This window comes from Lepisma saccharinum, chromosome 15 (assembly GCF_977018435.1).
Source record: "Lepisma saccharinum chromosome 15, izLepSacc3.1, whole genome shotgun sequence".
NCBI lineage: Eukaryota > Metazoa > Arthropoda > Insecta > Zygentoma > Lepismatidae > Lepisma > Lepisma saccharinum.
Genome location: NC_139243.1, coordinates 42,001,617 through 42,018,020, shown reverse-complemented (window position 1 = coordinate 42,018,020; position 16,404 = coordinate 42,001,617). Strand labels below are relative to the sequence as shown.

Sequence of the window (16,404 nt, the reverse complement as noted above, 5' to 3'; positions counted from 1 at the left end):
CAGAATCCACTGTTGTCTCAAAGAATAACGGTCCCACAATACGACGTCGCGATATTCCACACCATACACCGATTTTCGGAGAGTGCAAGGGTAGTTCATGCAACTGATATGGGTTTTCTGTCGACCAATGCCTGGAATTTTGGCTGTTGACATACCTATCCAATTGAAACCACATTTCAGGGTTGCAAGGTGCATGTAATTTATTGCATATGTTCGAGAATAACCAACTTTCTCCTTTGCCGTTAAAAGTGCCTTAGTGTGATAGCCTGAGGTGAGACACGTCTGTTAGTGACACGTGACAACAACAGTGTTGCCAGTGTCCCTCGTAATATTGTGAAAACTTCGATTTTTGGAACAGCCCATTTATTCCCTTCTGCAATGTTTTTGAAACTTCGTCAAAGTTCTTTTTGTGTCAAATTCATTAGATGGCCATCCAAATTGTTCGTTGGTATTGTGAAATGTTGCAATAATTTACCTGAGTGAGTTCTGTGCATCAATATACACGATTTGCAAATATTTTTTTTCCGCCTTTGGCAACACTTTGCTTATTTGTTATTAAAACATGTATGTTCTTACATATGTTTGTCTCTCTAAATTTTCCCAATATACAGGGCATTCTCTTGGCAGAAAGCGTTTCTTCTCATTCCGTTTCGCTATTCCGTTATACGGTCGTAAACACCGGGTTGCGTGACTTTTCGGACACTCTGTATAACCTAGGGGCTTGTCTTTATAACATCATGAACTACAGTGAATTAAAATAAAACTTCATTTTGGAACTTAAGTCCTCATTTGTTCTGAGTATTTGAATGAGTTGATATTTTTGAAACAAAACATTCGATAAACTATTAATTAATAAATATTTGCATAATTTTGCAGGCCTTTTTTATTCATTTATAACAGGGTGGCTACTCACCGGGAATTCTGCGTGAATTATTGGTTCCGGGAATTATGCATGAATTCTGCTTAAATTTTTCTCTTTAGACGTGAAAAATTGTCATTTTTATTAATCCAAATCCCATTCAATTTATACTAATATATAAATGCCCTGAGGCAAGTTTTCTCTGTTTACCTTTTATTTTTATCGAGGAAGGGGGAAAAAAAGAAATCTGTATTGAAAATGGAACAGAATTCTCTCAATCCGTTTACTTTGTTGGTGTCCTTTGCAGAATGATCTTTCTGACAGACGAAAGATTATTGCAAGATATCTTGAAGTTTATTAGGTAATTTGAGTTCGAAATTCTCATACAATTATAACATTTTTTTTAAATAAGTATATCCCGTAACATTTGTGACTTGTGTTTGGAGATGTATTTCAAGTCTGACTATGTTAAATAGCAAATTTAAATTATGCACCTTAAATTATTTTAAATGTATATAAACCATTTAATTGAATTATACTTTTTGGATAAGTTTGAATCACATGGACTCTTTGTATTGTTAATATATTTGTGTGGATGGTGAGAGGCAGTAATACGTAAGGTTGAAATAGAGAAAACATCTTCTTGTATTATAACGATAAAACGTGATTTTACGTTATTATTATTATTAGTATTAGACTTAGCTTTGCTTTTTAACTACAGTTCGGTTGAGATAAACTGATTTCAACTATTATTATAGATTTCAATGTTTGAAGGAAAGAATAACCAATTACCTTTACTATCTTTTATTACAGGAGAAAACTAAGAAATAACTTCACAAAAAAAATAATTAAAGGTTCACACTGATTCGCTGGTGGTTCTTGGTTTACATGAGTAAACCCAATACAAGAGTTGACACCAGTACTTTAGATTATCTTGGTAAAAGAAATATAAGAAAAAAAACTCTCACATATATTTATAAAGAAGAACAAATTTAACCTTTTTACTCACGATTACATGGTCGGCCTTTAGAAAGAATTAGCGCTTTTCAAACTTTAGTTGGATTTTTTCATCAGAAGATCGAGCGTGTGGGGGTTAAAACACGAGAGCTCTCGACACTGGGGACCACTTCACTAAAACCCTCGTTGTTCTGTCTTATTTTTCCGATGATCCTCGGTGTCTTGTCTTCGTCGTTCCATCTTCTTTTCCCAACGAACCTTGGTGTCTTGTCGCTGTAGAATATCCTTCTCTGCTACCTCGGCTTCACTGACTGAAAATCTGCTAAACTGCTGCAGAGTGAGTTCACGTCCGCACCATCTCTTTTCCGGAGAGCCTTAATGCCGATTTAACGTTTCTTGTGCCTCTGCAAACAACGGTGGACTAGCGTGGTCTTCCGACTGAAGACTGTACTTTACCACTTCGCCAGAAGAAAAATGTCCCCGGAGGTATGCAAAACTCAACAGGCAGAGCACTAACTAGCGCGATCACCTTCCAGTCAAAATCTCCGCACCAACTGCTGTAACTTCTCCGCGCCAACTCCTCGACCGCTTCCTTCCCTTTGTGTACCGGACTCAGTCTATTATTTCAAAAAGGGGTGTTTCAATTCCTTTTGCCTCTTTCTTCCCGGAACGTTCTGTAAACAATCTGTTACAGTATACCCTTGAATTTTTGGAAAGTTCATCTTGAAAACCAGGAATTATACTTGAATTTTATCATGTTTCTAGAGTAGCCACCCTGTATAAATCTAAAGTAATATTTATTTATTTTATTTATTTATTCAATTTATTTATTCATTGACCACAACAGGCTAATGTCCAATTATAGTGTTGTACATAATTGAGTATAAACTACGAAAGAAATATAGATTTACAAAATGTACGTTCATATTTGCGTGGTTGACATTTATTCTTCCATCCTTTGAATGGTCTTTTTGAATGTCCCAATAGGCATGTGAAATATATCTAATTTTGTTTCCATTTCTGAACATCTGTTGTACAGTTCACACATTCTTCTCATAGATGATTTATTTATGATGTTCGATCTTCTATTACTACAGTAAAAGAGGCCCCCTTTGGATCTTGTCTTGGAGATAGGAACACGTGTGTGTATTTGTTCTAGTAGATGTTGTACCTGGATATTATTGTTCATGATTTTGTACAAGAAACAGGGCAATTTGATCTTTCTTCTTTTGCTGAAAGAAGGCAGGTTGTGGTGTTTGTATTGGCTACATAGGCCTATGCCTGTTTCTTTGTAAGTGGCGTATCTTATGAATTTAGATTGTAGCATTTCAATTTTATGGGTGTACCTTTTGACCTGAGGAGCCCGTATTTCTGCTTCATATTCTACTTTGCTTCAGACTAAGGCGTTAAATATCATTTTCATCATTTCTTTGTTCATAAACTCTTTACTCATTCTAATTGCATACCCTTGGTTTCTGTGTGCCTCATTGTCGACCTTTTCAATATGTGTTGCAAATGATAGTTTAGAATCAAATGTAACTCCTAGATCTTTCATCTTGTTAACCCTTTTAATTTTTGTGTTATTTATTTTGTAATTGAATTCAATTTGCTTTATGTTGAACAAATATGTCATTGCGCAGCATTTTCCTATATTTAGATTAAGATAATTTAGTCTGCACCATTTCGTTACTGTATGGATTTTATTTTGTAATGATTTGCAGTCATCAATATTGCAAATAGTCCTACCGAATTTTTAGTCATTTTCGAATAAGAGTCCAGCCTCCCCGAAGGCGCAGTGGTAGCGTCATCGCCTTGTAATCAAGGGGTTCCTGGTCCGATACCTGGTGGAGGCACATAGTGGTTCGGATCCCACTTTAAACTGTAGGTCCAGTCCTGATTAGCCTTACTGTGCATAAAGTGAACTTAAAACACCAAATCAATCAATCAATCAATCGTATAAGAGTCTGAATGAATTACACAAGCACTTTGGTAAGTCATTGATTAAAATTAAAAACATCAGAGGTCCAAGATTCAAGCCCTGGGGGACTCCTGAGAAAACTGTGAACTCTTTTGTCAAAACTCCTTTATAAGATACGTTCTGCTTATGGTCTTTCAGATAGGAAGCAAAGAAATGAAGTGCTGGTTTGGAGAGGTCATGACATGAAAGTTTACTTAACAAAATATCGTGGTTTACTTTATCAAAGGCCTTCTATATATCTGTATAGATGACATCTACCTGCTTTTTTCTTCTAAACTAATTGCAAAGAAATGACTTAGGAGAGAGAGGTTCATAACAGTGGATCTCCCCGGGATGAAGCCGTGTTGGTTTGTAGATATTACGGGGGATATGTCTGTCAACAAGTTTTGATAAATAATGCATTCAAAAACTTTTGCAGGTGCAGACAATAAAGCTATTGACCTATGCTCTTCAATGTTACCGGTGCCACTATTTTTGGGTATGGGATGCACTATATATGTTTTCCATTTCGTGGGAAATACAGATGTAGCTAGGGAAAGATTGAATATTTTCATTAAGGATAGAGCTAATAAGCTTACACAACCTTTTAACACGTAGGGCGGAATGCCGTCAGGGCCACAGGATTTCTTTGGTTTTAACTTTTTTATTGCCTTTTCGACACCTTCAATACTGACTGTGTTTAGTACAAATGCTTCACCTACGTCTATCTTTTTGTGGTCTTCGAAATGCTGAACGAAGGTGTTTGCAATTGCCTCGTCATCGTATAGTGTAGTGTCATTGTATTTGAGGGGCATGGACATATTTTTCCTTCCTTTATTTTGGACGAAGGACCAGAAGTGCCTAAAATCTAGTTTTATATAATTTTCCGTTTCTGATATGTAATTCCTGTAACCTCCTTTTAATGTTTTTAATTGTACCACTGGTGAACCAACCAGGGTAGCGTGATGTTATATATTTGTTTTTCAACGGGACGGTGGCTTCGAAAACTTTATCAAGTTTTTCATAGAAAATATCAAGCGCATCATTTACATTCTTTTGATTGGATATTTCTTCCCAGTTGATGGTAGCAATTTCACGGTACATTCCTTCAAAGTTTGCTTTTTGGAAATTACGTATGCTAATTGATTTCTCTTTGCTTGCTTTAACGTGTTTTGAAACAAAGAATTCGATGTTAAGTTGCGGGTGATGTTCATTCTCGGTTACTAACGTTTCAGTTTCTTTACAGACCAACACGTTTTGGATGTTAGTCAGAACTAAATCTATCATTTTGTTGTTGGTGTTTAACACATTGTTTCCACTACTTAAATTATGGTAAGACATAAAGTTGGAGAGAGTTTTAGATTTTTGCGAGCCGCTGTGTTGAAATCATAATTAGAACCTGTTACCTCCGGCAAGTTAAAATCGCCTATGAGAAGTATACGTGAACTGGGAAGACATACATAATAGATCGCTTCATAAAACGCTACCTAAATTGAAATAGGACACGGTGGGAAATATACTATACATATAAATAGGGACATAATGTTGTTAATTACTATATGTTAATACATTTTTATGTATATATTTATGTTTATCAATACAATGATGTAAATAAAATGACAAAAGAAATCACAGTATAATGGTTACCAAAGTTTGCACCACGGTGTCATGTCTGGCTTACAGGGGAACGGCAAAATGTTCCAATATTTTCACTGAAATGATATGATTGTTCCGAATATAGGCTATACTTATTTAGTACTTTTTACACATAAAATGTTTCTGAATTTGACATGTGTGTTTATTTTAAACTTCAGGCAAGCAACCTAACCTCACTAACTGAATGTTGCCAGTGTTAGATAGGCCTACATTCTGACTTGGGCACCTTGAAACACTAAGAGCACCATGAAACGAAAAAGGTTGGGAATCCCTGGCATAGTATTTTCATAGGCTTCAGTCCATTTTTAAACCAAACGAGTGCCATGATTGTGTTCATTTGCAAATTGCCAAAAGTGGAGTAACAAAAAAATACAGGAAAACAATAATATGAGTAGGTGGTGACAACAATGACACGTCAAATGAAAGCAATTGTAATAATACTACTGTTGATAAATGTTGCCTGTGAATATTCGAGCACATGAAGCATTTCAACAATGATAAGCAGGTTTCAATGTTGTCCTCACGTGCATCAAAGAGCCTGACAAAGGAAAAATACAATTATCCGACATATTATTATCAATAATGGGTCATGCAGGTACTTACGGGTAGTAAGAAAGTAAATAAGACTACATCACTGAAGATGAAATTTTGGCCTCCTGAGAATGCCAACCAAAATCGCTGTTAGTTTGCTAGTAAAGCATATGTTTGTACCGCAGGTGGTACATGTGGCACCTAAAGTGTTTGGTAGGGTGACCTGATATTTGTTGACCAAAAAGAGTATAGTCTATAGGTTGAAGGTGCGCATGCATTTTGCTCTTTCACAGGGTCCGCAAAAATCCCGCGCGACTTCCTGACAGTCTAATTATCCTGGAAATCATGCAAAATTAAAACTTCCTTTTTATTTTACACTAATTTTGCACAAAAAACTATATTTTGTGACTTCATAATATCTATTTTAATATTCTGATGCAATTCTTGAATATTCTAAAGCAAATTTCTTGGTATGTTGATGCATATAATTGGAGGAGAATATTTACACACCAATATTGAACAAATTTTAATTATTGAAATTTTCAAGTATCGGTATCGGTGGGAATCGGTAAGAGTATCGTCATCGGTATCGGGTGAAAGTGGTATCGGCTCAGCCCTAATCATTATCATTAAATTCCAATGAATTTGAAATATGTTTTGCTTGTTGATGGAATATGAAAATGACACTTGAAATTGTTCATAGGAAATTCTTGAGTCAAGGAGAAAATACTTCAGTTTGTTGACATCTTGACGTTTTCCGTTCTGTGGATTTTAAGGCATTTTTACGCGTAAAATAATGAATGAAATTAAATAGCAAGGAAAAGAGTATATTTGAGGATTTTTGCAACTTGAAAAGAGTATAGGTTATATGAACCTCTAAAAGAGTATAATACTCTTAAAAAGAGTATGGCTGGTCACCCTAGTTTAGCATGTTTTTTTTTAAGAAAATAAATTTAAATAATAAAGAATTATCAAACGATTTTTTATCTGCCCTGAATATTATTATTATTAAGCAATACAGAAATGTAAGAAATTTCATAAATTAGTGGTCGATTTTGTAAGACTATATTTTCGTCAATAATAAACAGAAATATGCCCGACCCTGTGGCCGAGTGGTTAGCACATCGCGCTGCGACGCCAAGGGTCCCGGGTTCGAATCCCGGTCGGGCTTGGTTGTTTGTGAATGTCCATTCATCAATTTCATCATTTCATCACTCATCCCCATCTTCGCAAATTAGCCAAGAGGCACAAAACGCGAAGTAAAATAAACTAAATCAAATCAAATCAAATCAAAATAAACAGAAATACATGATATTAGCACCATTTAAAAGAGGAATATTTGAAGTTTCACACATACCTTAAGTGTATTTAATGTGTGCCCAACGTGTTCCACAACAGATGTTCTGGTGGTACTTCATTCTTGCCAAACCTTCTCAAGCATGTATTGTGTGAACTTTCCAATGGCAATATTGTGCGATTTCTTCCTATGGGGTTTCATCAAAACCGATTTTTACGCTCCTCGACTTCCACAGATGCTGCCGGAACTGCAAACGTGCTTCAATATCGCCATTGAAAACTTCACGCAAGGCATGCTGGAGAGTTTGGCGAGAATGGTAGTACTGCTTGGAAATCTGTCGTGTCATCGACACACATATTAAATGCATTTAAGGTCTCTGTGAAACTTCACATATTCTTCTTTGAAGTGGTGCTAATATTATGTATTTCTGTTCATTATCTTTTAGATGCCTGACCTCTTCCACACTTATCGTACTTGCTGCAAAGTACAAAAATATTGTAACACGAGAACTAATTGTCGTAGACAGATGAAATTCGTTTTGTTTTCTTTCTTAAAGACAGGGCTTTTAGCAGAGGTAAAATTTATACAAGCCCTGTCTAGTTCGCTGCACTTTTTGACACTTGGTGAAGTGCAGGTGCATTCCAGTGTCAGGGTTGTGCAAGGAAATGACATTCAACCAAGTAGACGCAAAGCGGTGTTCAAGTTCAGAAGATTCAACAAATGCTTGGATGCTGCTTTAAACATTAATTTGATTAGTTAGCACTCACCACGTGACCATACATCACACATACACCTACCCAGAACGTAGTGCAAATGGTGCAGACACCAAATACACTACTTGACTCCAAACCAATGAACTAGAGAGACTTGGTGTTGCACCCTGTAAGCAACTAGATGTTTGGTGCAAAGAGAGTCAAAAAGTGCAACAAACTGGATGGCCCTACATTGTGCCTCCCAGTAATTAGTGTTAAAAAAAGAAGAGGAAAGTTGGATTTTTTTTAAAAAGAAAATTGACATACTGTGCTCCTCTCAATAGACCGAAGTGAATGAAAAAATGTGGTGGTATATTTCAACAACCATGCAAAGTTTTGTTGAAATCGGACAGGTACTTCTTGAGTAAAAGATAGTGTTATATAAAGGAGCAGTATTGCCAGCTTCAGGACAACGTCCGGAATTTCACTTCTAGCATTGGCCCTATGGATGCTGGATGGACCAAATTTGGAGAGAAGCATGACAAATGGGAAGGGAAAGGAGACAAAGGACTTTTTCAAACTTTGCTTGTTAATGGTAGTAACAATTGATGTGTTGTTTTGTAATTCGAGTATGTCATACCTTCATATGTATACTAAAAATAGAAAAGGACAGAAGTGAAATATCATGTGTAGTTGTCAAGAAATGGCACATTAATTGCTGCTGGTTGAAATATCGACAATCCGTCCTAATGGATATACATTAGGGTGGTTCGAAAAAAGTGTTTTTTCGAACCACCCTAAAACACTTTTTTCGAAATTGGCTTACGGCTAGTGCTAATTTTTGGCCAAATTCGTTCAATAATACGTGTGCAAAATTTCAGCTTGGTCGATGCATGTCTTCAGATGCCGCATCGTACCTAAAGTTTGAAAAAATGTAAGTTTTGGTGAAAAAAATGTAATAATATTTTTTTCCCCCTAGTGAGGGCATTTTGCATGTAGGTAAACTCTAAATACTGTAAACAATGCTAGAAATAATAATAATGGGCATTGCCGGACCTCTTTAGGTGTACTTAAGGCCTGAACATAAACCAAAATTTGCAAAAAAATAGGGAAAATATGTGTGCGTTTCTTTATTGAGTTTGTGTTTGTTGTGAAGAAATTGAGGCACATTTATTTTTGACAACAACTTACATCTTTTATAATGTGTTGTCTGCAGCTCTCTGCCTATTTTCAATATATATATATATATATATATATATATATATATATATATATATATATATATATATAAGCCCAGAACTCACCTGGTGGCTGCAGTTCCAGTTCCATCCACCATCCCACCCATGCATATATTGGTTATTGGTTTAGTTCGCTATGCAATGATCAGGCGGTTGCTGTATTCCTATGTAGTAGTTTAGTACTCTGCTTTAGTGAAAAAACTTCGAAATATGGTCCCGAGATTTCAACGTTGCCAAAATAAACTTATGGCTCTCCTCTTTGCCATACACTGATGCTGCCGCCTCTGTCACAAGCTTCACATGTCTTTCGACTGCTTGTGTATAAGCTGGAAAACAGATGATATCTTCTCCCGAATAAGAAGCTGATTTTGTGTTGTCCTGAAGTTGTTCCAAGCTTATGTGTTGTGTCAACTGTTGTTCAGTCAATTTGCAAAACCAATCAATCATGTCAACATAGTTTTCTGTGTTGACCTTAATCTCATGCACTGTTCTTACTTTTAGGATTCTCCTCCAACCAAGTACCCTTATGTCTGGGTTGTCGTCTGAAATCATTGTCAGAAGATGGTTTTCCGGGTGGGCAAACCAGGCATTTCGCTGTAGGACAGGATCAATTATTTTTCTGTACTTGACGTCCATGCAGCTGGAAGCGGATAAAAGTCTCTACAGGTGTCGGCCTTCATCAACGAACGATGGCTTTTTCTTGATGGAAAAGCAAATAGGAGCATTCACGTTCATAATGTACTGGACAAATGCGGACGTCCACAGGATCTTTTCCACTTTCCAGATCCACAGGAGATACCTTTGGTTGGAGATTAGGTTCTCTTCTGTTAAGTTGTCAGTCCAAGACACTGGCACGGGCTGAATGCGTTGCACCAGCATATTCTCCCAGTCTTGTTAGTGCCATTCCAATTGGTCCTGCGAATGTAGTAGGTCCAGTACTTTTTCCGTCAATTTCTTTAATGAAGTGCCGCAAGGAAAGTTCATTTGTGTGCAGAAGACAAACAAACCTTAGAAGAGACTACTTGAGATAGTATTCCAATTGGGCCATTGCGCCATTCTTCCATCCTGTATTAATGGGCGTTTCATCACAGCCTATTACGACGAGTTCCGAAGTATCGATATCTATGCGTGAAAAGAAAAGATGTTCAGATAATTTATTTAGCCGGTGAGTAATGAGAAACTCGGGCGTGATCAATGTAAAAAAAATATTGCTTCACACACTTCAAACACAAAATATATCTTTCAAAAAATTATTTGACTAATAAAAAATGATAACATTCTAATATATCCGTACAAAAAGCTCTTGCATCCAATTCAAATCCGGTAAAATAAAAGTCCATTAAGCCTATTTTTCGCAAATTTTGGTTTAAGTTTAGGCCTTAAGTACGCCTAAAGAGGACCGGCAATCCCCGTTATTATTATTTCTAGCGTTGTTTACATCATTTAGAGCTGATCTACATACAAAATGCCCTCACTAGGGGAAAAATAATATTTTAAATTTTTTTCACCAAAACTTACTTTTTCCAATTTTTTTTCAAACTTTAGATACAATGCGGCACCTGAAGACATCCACTGATCGAGCTGAAATTTTGCACACGTATTATTGAGCCAATTTGGCCAAAAATTAGCACTAGCAGTAAGCCAATTTCGAAAAAAGTGTTTTTTCGAACCACCCTAGTATACGTGTGGCGGTTGAATTTTCAACCATATGGATGCTATACGATAATTATTGTTGAAAATATAGTCTTACAATGTCAACCAATAATTTTTGAACACCCGGTATATATATTTTTCTCTTTCCTTTTTTTTTAGGTAGTACATACAATGCTCTCGTGCTGAAATCAAGATGAGGGAGGTTTTACTGGATTTTAAGGACGATTCCTTATTTAATTTCCAACTTAACAGATCACTGTATGTGTTCTATGCACAACATGTTGAAGACTTCACAAACATGTGGATAATTCAGGTATGTACTTTTTAAAGTTATTATTTCAAGTTTCATTGGATAGAGCTGTAATGTAAATGGAATTCCTTATGGTGTTTGGGTTTCTACTCAGTTGTGGAGAAATTAGGGAAATTAACTTTGGAGTGAAAAGGTTATGAAGAATTCTGGGAATTTTGTATGAAAGTTCAAAATTCATGATCCATTTTTCTTCATCCGTGGTGGGTTTACTCAAGTTATTTTGTTTTTCCATTCATAAAATGTACTCCCCCAACCTCATTAGATAAGTAAGGGAAATTAAATGTTCTTTTTTCTTAACAGGATTTGCAACAAAAATATATTTCACTTTTTTCTTCTCCTAACTGGTTTCTTCCTGACATTTTTTAACAAAATATTTAAGATAATTTTTCATAATTTATTTTCAACAATGTTGAGTTTTTGTTTTTAGTCTACTTTATGAACAGAAAGGTTAATTGGGACTGGACCTGCAGTTTCAAGTCTGATCCGAACCACTGTGTGCCTCCACCATGTATTGAACTAGAGATCTCTTAATTACAAGGCCATTATGTTACCACTGCACCATCTGGGAAGCTCAACAATGTTGAATAAACTTGTTTCATTCTAATAATACGTAAAGTTGAAGACATAGCACTTTTTTAAAATTAGTATGTTAGTTTTTTGTAGAATGATCTTAGAAGTAGTGGAAATTTATGAAAAATTCCTGGACTTTGGTTTTGCAAAATTAATGGATTCCTGGGTGTAATGTTGTAGTTTTATAATTATTTTATGAGACAGTAAAATTGCTGGTAATTTTATAGGAATGAAAATGTGTACTTTGTGTTAAATGTGATATACCTATTTTTTCCTGTTCATGCAGTATGCTCATGCTGCTGTGCTCAGTTTCATTGGCACACATTGTGTACTAACTCTTTACTTAGTGTAAAATATGTGTGTAGTTACTTTTTGTGTAGCATGAAAAAGTATGTGTAACTGCTAATAAGAGTTAATTCTCCAGGACAGAATATCTGTTTTGAGTTTGAGGCAGATGTTGATTTTTGTGTGTCCAGTTTAAACCCAAAAAAGTCACATTAATTAGTTTCACCTAGATGACATAACATGGCAAATATTTGGAACGCTATGGGAATTGAAACTGTAAAATCACAATTACCGTACTTACTGCGTATTTCTATAAAATAAAGTCCAGCAATGCAACAAAGCAAGACCGATCGAAATTACCTGATTGCTTTAATTATTGAACCATTCATGTTCTTAAAAGAGCATTTGCATTATCAGATGGGCAGAATATCTGTTATCTGTAAATTTTATGTTCCTACTTTATTTGTAGGACTTCATTGATTTAAAAACTATACTTAACAGTTGGGCTGAAAAGTTCGTAGGCTAACATAGTAAAAAATATTTTTTTGACAATTCGATTTTATTATTCAATATAGTTGCCTTCGAGGGCAATACAACGATTATAGCGGTCATACAATTTTTCGATGCCATTTTTATAGTACGATTTCTCTTTAGCCTCAAAATAGGCCTGCGATTACCTCTTCATCAGTGCTAAATTTCTTTCCAGCGAGCATTCTTTTAAGGTCTGCAAACAGGAAAAAGTCACTGGGGGCCAGATCTGGAGAATATGGTGGATGAGGAAGCAATTCGTAGTCTAATTCATATAATTTTGCCATCGTTTTCATTGATTTGACACACGGTGCATTGTCTTGATGAAACAGCACTTTTTTCTTCTTCAAATGGGGCCGTTTTTTTCGTGATTTCATGCTTTAAACGCTCCAACAACGCTATGTAATAATCTCAGCTATCTCGATCAACTTCACTTTACGATTATTTAAAATTATTTTGTGGACTTTTTTTATGTTTTCGTCGGTAACAGCCTCTTTGGGGTGTCCACTGCGTGCATCGTCTTCGATGTTCATTTCGCCTCGTTTAAATTTAGCAAACCACTTCTCAACGGTTGATTTTCCTGGTGCAGAGTCCGAATAATGTTTATCAAGCCAAGCCTTGGCTTCATCAGTATTTTTTTTCGCCAAAAAGCAATGCTTTATTAACACACGAAATTATTTTTTATCCATTTATTCACAATAACAAAAGCTGCTTCACTCACAATGCTATATCTCACGAACTAATTATCCGGCAGCTGTGAAATTTATACACGTATCTTTTGAAGGTTAGTACTAAGTGAAAATCACATGGATTTAATTCTAGTAACGCCATCTATGAGTCAGCCTACGAACTTTTCAGCCCAACTGTTATGATGCAAAGTAAACATTTCCTGTCAAATAGCAGATTTATGCAGTTCGTTCATGTGTAAAGGAGTCCCATTTTTGCTTCTTAAATTGTAAATTTTTACAATGGAATAAATAAATTTTTGATTTATATTCACTTGCAGGATAATTCAGACTTCAGAAAGTGTTGTCGGTAAATAAACTCTAAATTTCGTGTTTAAAGAGTTCATTTAACATTTTGGAGTTTATTTCATATTATTTTGTGACAAACAAGGTAGGAAAACTTGCCTCGCACCTTTCCAAAGCATGAAAAATGAAAGTTTATTTCATATTTCATGTTTGTCAAAAATTAAATATACATTATGGGGGGGCGTAAGGGGTCATAACATCAAAGGAAGAAAAAGACGGCAAAATTAGGACTGACTACTAAAAAAGATTTACGTAAATCCTGGTCATGCCACTTTTCATTTCTCTATTTATTTGTATCGGGGAAAAAAAAATCTATTAATCCCTATACAATCATTATCTAGTCATATCATAAATTCTGTTACAAAGTTAATAATGAACTACAGGCACAGTGAGCAAGCTGATGTATTAATATTTGGATGTTACAAAGATACAGATCGTGCCAACACAGAGCACCAATCACTGTTCAAAATGGCCACCTCTGACCTTCACCCAGGCCCGAAGTCTCTGAGACCAGTCTACGATCGCAGCATGCATGGTCTCGAGGGGAAAGTCCGCCACTGCCTTCACAAGAACGCTTGAGACTTGCAAGGTTTGGATGCCTCTTCCTACAGACCATGCCCTCCAAAACGGACCACAACCTGTAGTCCAATGGGCTGAGGTCGAGGCTGCTGGCAGGCCAATCAGCCAGAGCAATGAAATCAAGCACATTCCTCTGAAGCCACTCCTCTGTGGTCTTTGCCTTGTGGGCCAGTGCTGAGTCCTGTTGGAAGCTCCATGGCTCATTGTTGAACATGGTGCAGGTCAACGATTTCACAAGTGGCTCCAACACTGAGGCTTGGTACACTTTTGCAGATGTATTCCCACCATGTTCACAGAAGTGAAGGTCAGTTGTGCCACCGTACGAGAATCCCCACGAAACCATCACTGAGGCAGGATGATGGCCTCTGAGGATCCATGGCGTGTTTTAACGAGCTTCCTGGGATGTTGAGGCAAAAACACAGTTGTTTTGACGATTGTAAGACTCCTCAATTGCGAAGATTTTTTCGTCCGTGAAAAGCATCCTCCTGTGGCCACCATTTGCATAATGCTGAAGGAGTCTTTATTGTTTTCTGCTCCCTCTGGACCTTAAGCTGTGGAGTGAGAAAGTGACCAGTATTTCGCCGATAAGCACGGAGTCCTAGGTCACTTCGGAGCACACGTGACAACGATATTTTCGAAATGTTCAGCTCTCGAGCCATCACTGCTTGTTTCCTGACAGGATTTCGTCGAATCCGCACATCCACTGCTTTCACGAGCTTCTGTCTCCTCACACTGCGAGGTCTACCTTTCCTGGTGCGGCGGTCCTCAATTGTCCCTGTGTCACAGTATCTGTTGATGGTCCAATGCACGAACATCCTGCTGATATTCAGCTTTTTCAGGGTGTTGAAAATGTCTGATGGTGATTTGCCAACTTTGTGCAGTGTGATTATTGCCATACAGTTCTCGTATACACCCCACTCCATTCGACTCGCAGTGAAATTCACCTTTCCGCTACCACAGCCAAACACACAATGATGTTTGATCCAACATTGCGGGGTTACCTTGCCAACCAGTGTTGCCATCCCTGTCTAAACTTTGTAACAGAATTTATAATATGACTAGGCATATAAGACGTAAGTGAGTTACTAAAATTATTTCCGCGAAACTAACTTGTAAATGTTCTACTAATTTCCGTGGCCTCTGCCACCATCCACTTGGAAACTCAATGCTTCACACTGTTGGGTAGACTTTCTGTTCCTGTTGTTTTCTTGTGTACCGCTAGGGCACTGGTGTAGCCATTTCGTCTGCTGTGCATGGTAAGTTTGACTTGTTGCAATAGTGGGAACCAAACATGACCACTGTCGATATTCAGTTCATGCTGAAAGTGCATAATTGTGTGTCTCTGTTTGATTTTAGTGTCGATTAGGGTGTGCGCTGTATGCCTGACTGAAACTTTTTGGATCCTGTGTTTGTTAAACTTAAAGTGAAGTGCCTTGCTAGTCCGGTAGTGGGTTGGGATTTTTTTGCATCTGTTAAGTGCTGTTGTATACTTTCGTTGATGGATCTGCCAATGTAAGGCAAGTTTCACTCACAGTGGGCATCATGTACACCTGGGTTGTCTAGTGGTGAAAGGAAAGATCTCTTGTTTTTGCTTAGGACACTATTTGCTATTGTGTTCACTGGTTTGTGTGCAAGTTTGATGTCATACTGTTTCAGGGTCTTGGCCAGGCGGTTGGATGTTGTCTGGTGGTAAGGGAAGGAAGTCCATTTAGTTTTATTGCTGCTGGTTGGGTGGTGTTGGTTAGGTTGTCACACCTGCATTTTGGCTTTGCTACACCACGTAGAAAGTTGATGCACCATGTACCCATTCTGAAGACCTATGTCTGCAACTACGGTAACTTCTTCTTTCAGATCCTCTTCACTAGTGCAGTGAGAGAAAGCTCTTCGGTAGAAGTCAAGCCATACATTAGCTTTATCTTTAAGTGGGTGATTTGAGAGTGAATGGATGTATTGATTCCATGCCTCTGGTTTCCTGTAGACTGTGGTGGTGAATTTGTTGCCCCTTCTTTTGATAGTTAGGTCTGCTTTGGTTTTCCAGTCCTAGTGTGAATTTCAACCTGGGGTGAATGTTGCTAAGTTTTTTCATAAGTAGATCTATTTCTTCATCCTTTTTGTAAACAACAATGGTGTCGTCTGCATATCAGCCATATCTTATGTACTGAAGTTCTGGTGAGTGAAGGATATCCTTTTAGGCTAATTGCATAACAATATTGGCTTTGGGAGCGGACAGACGGTTGTCCATGGCTAATCCCTCTGTTTGT

At 37.0% G+C, this 16,404-nt stretch overlaps 1 protein-coding gene across 2 annotated transcripts in view; it reads left to right on the top strand.

Moving 5' to 3' along the window:
- The window catches only part of LOC145999689 (uncharacterized), a 278,774-nt gene that overhangs the window by 18,711 nt on the left and 243,659 nt on the right, over nucleotides 1–16,404 (top strand). For both annotated transcript variants that reach the window (XM_083136905.1, XM_083136904.1), the window contains exon 2: nucleotides 11,000–11,153. In XM_083136905.1, the coding sequence (XP_082993031.1) occupies nucleotides 11,034–11,153 (120 nt within the window). In that variant the 5' untranslated portion in view covers nucleotides 11,000–11,033. The remainder of the gene's footprint in view (nucleotides 1–10,999; nucleotides 11,154–16,404) is intronic.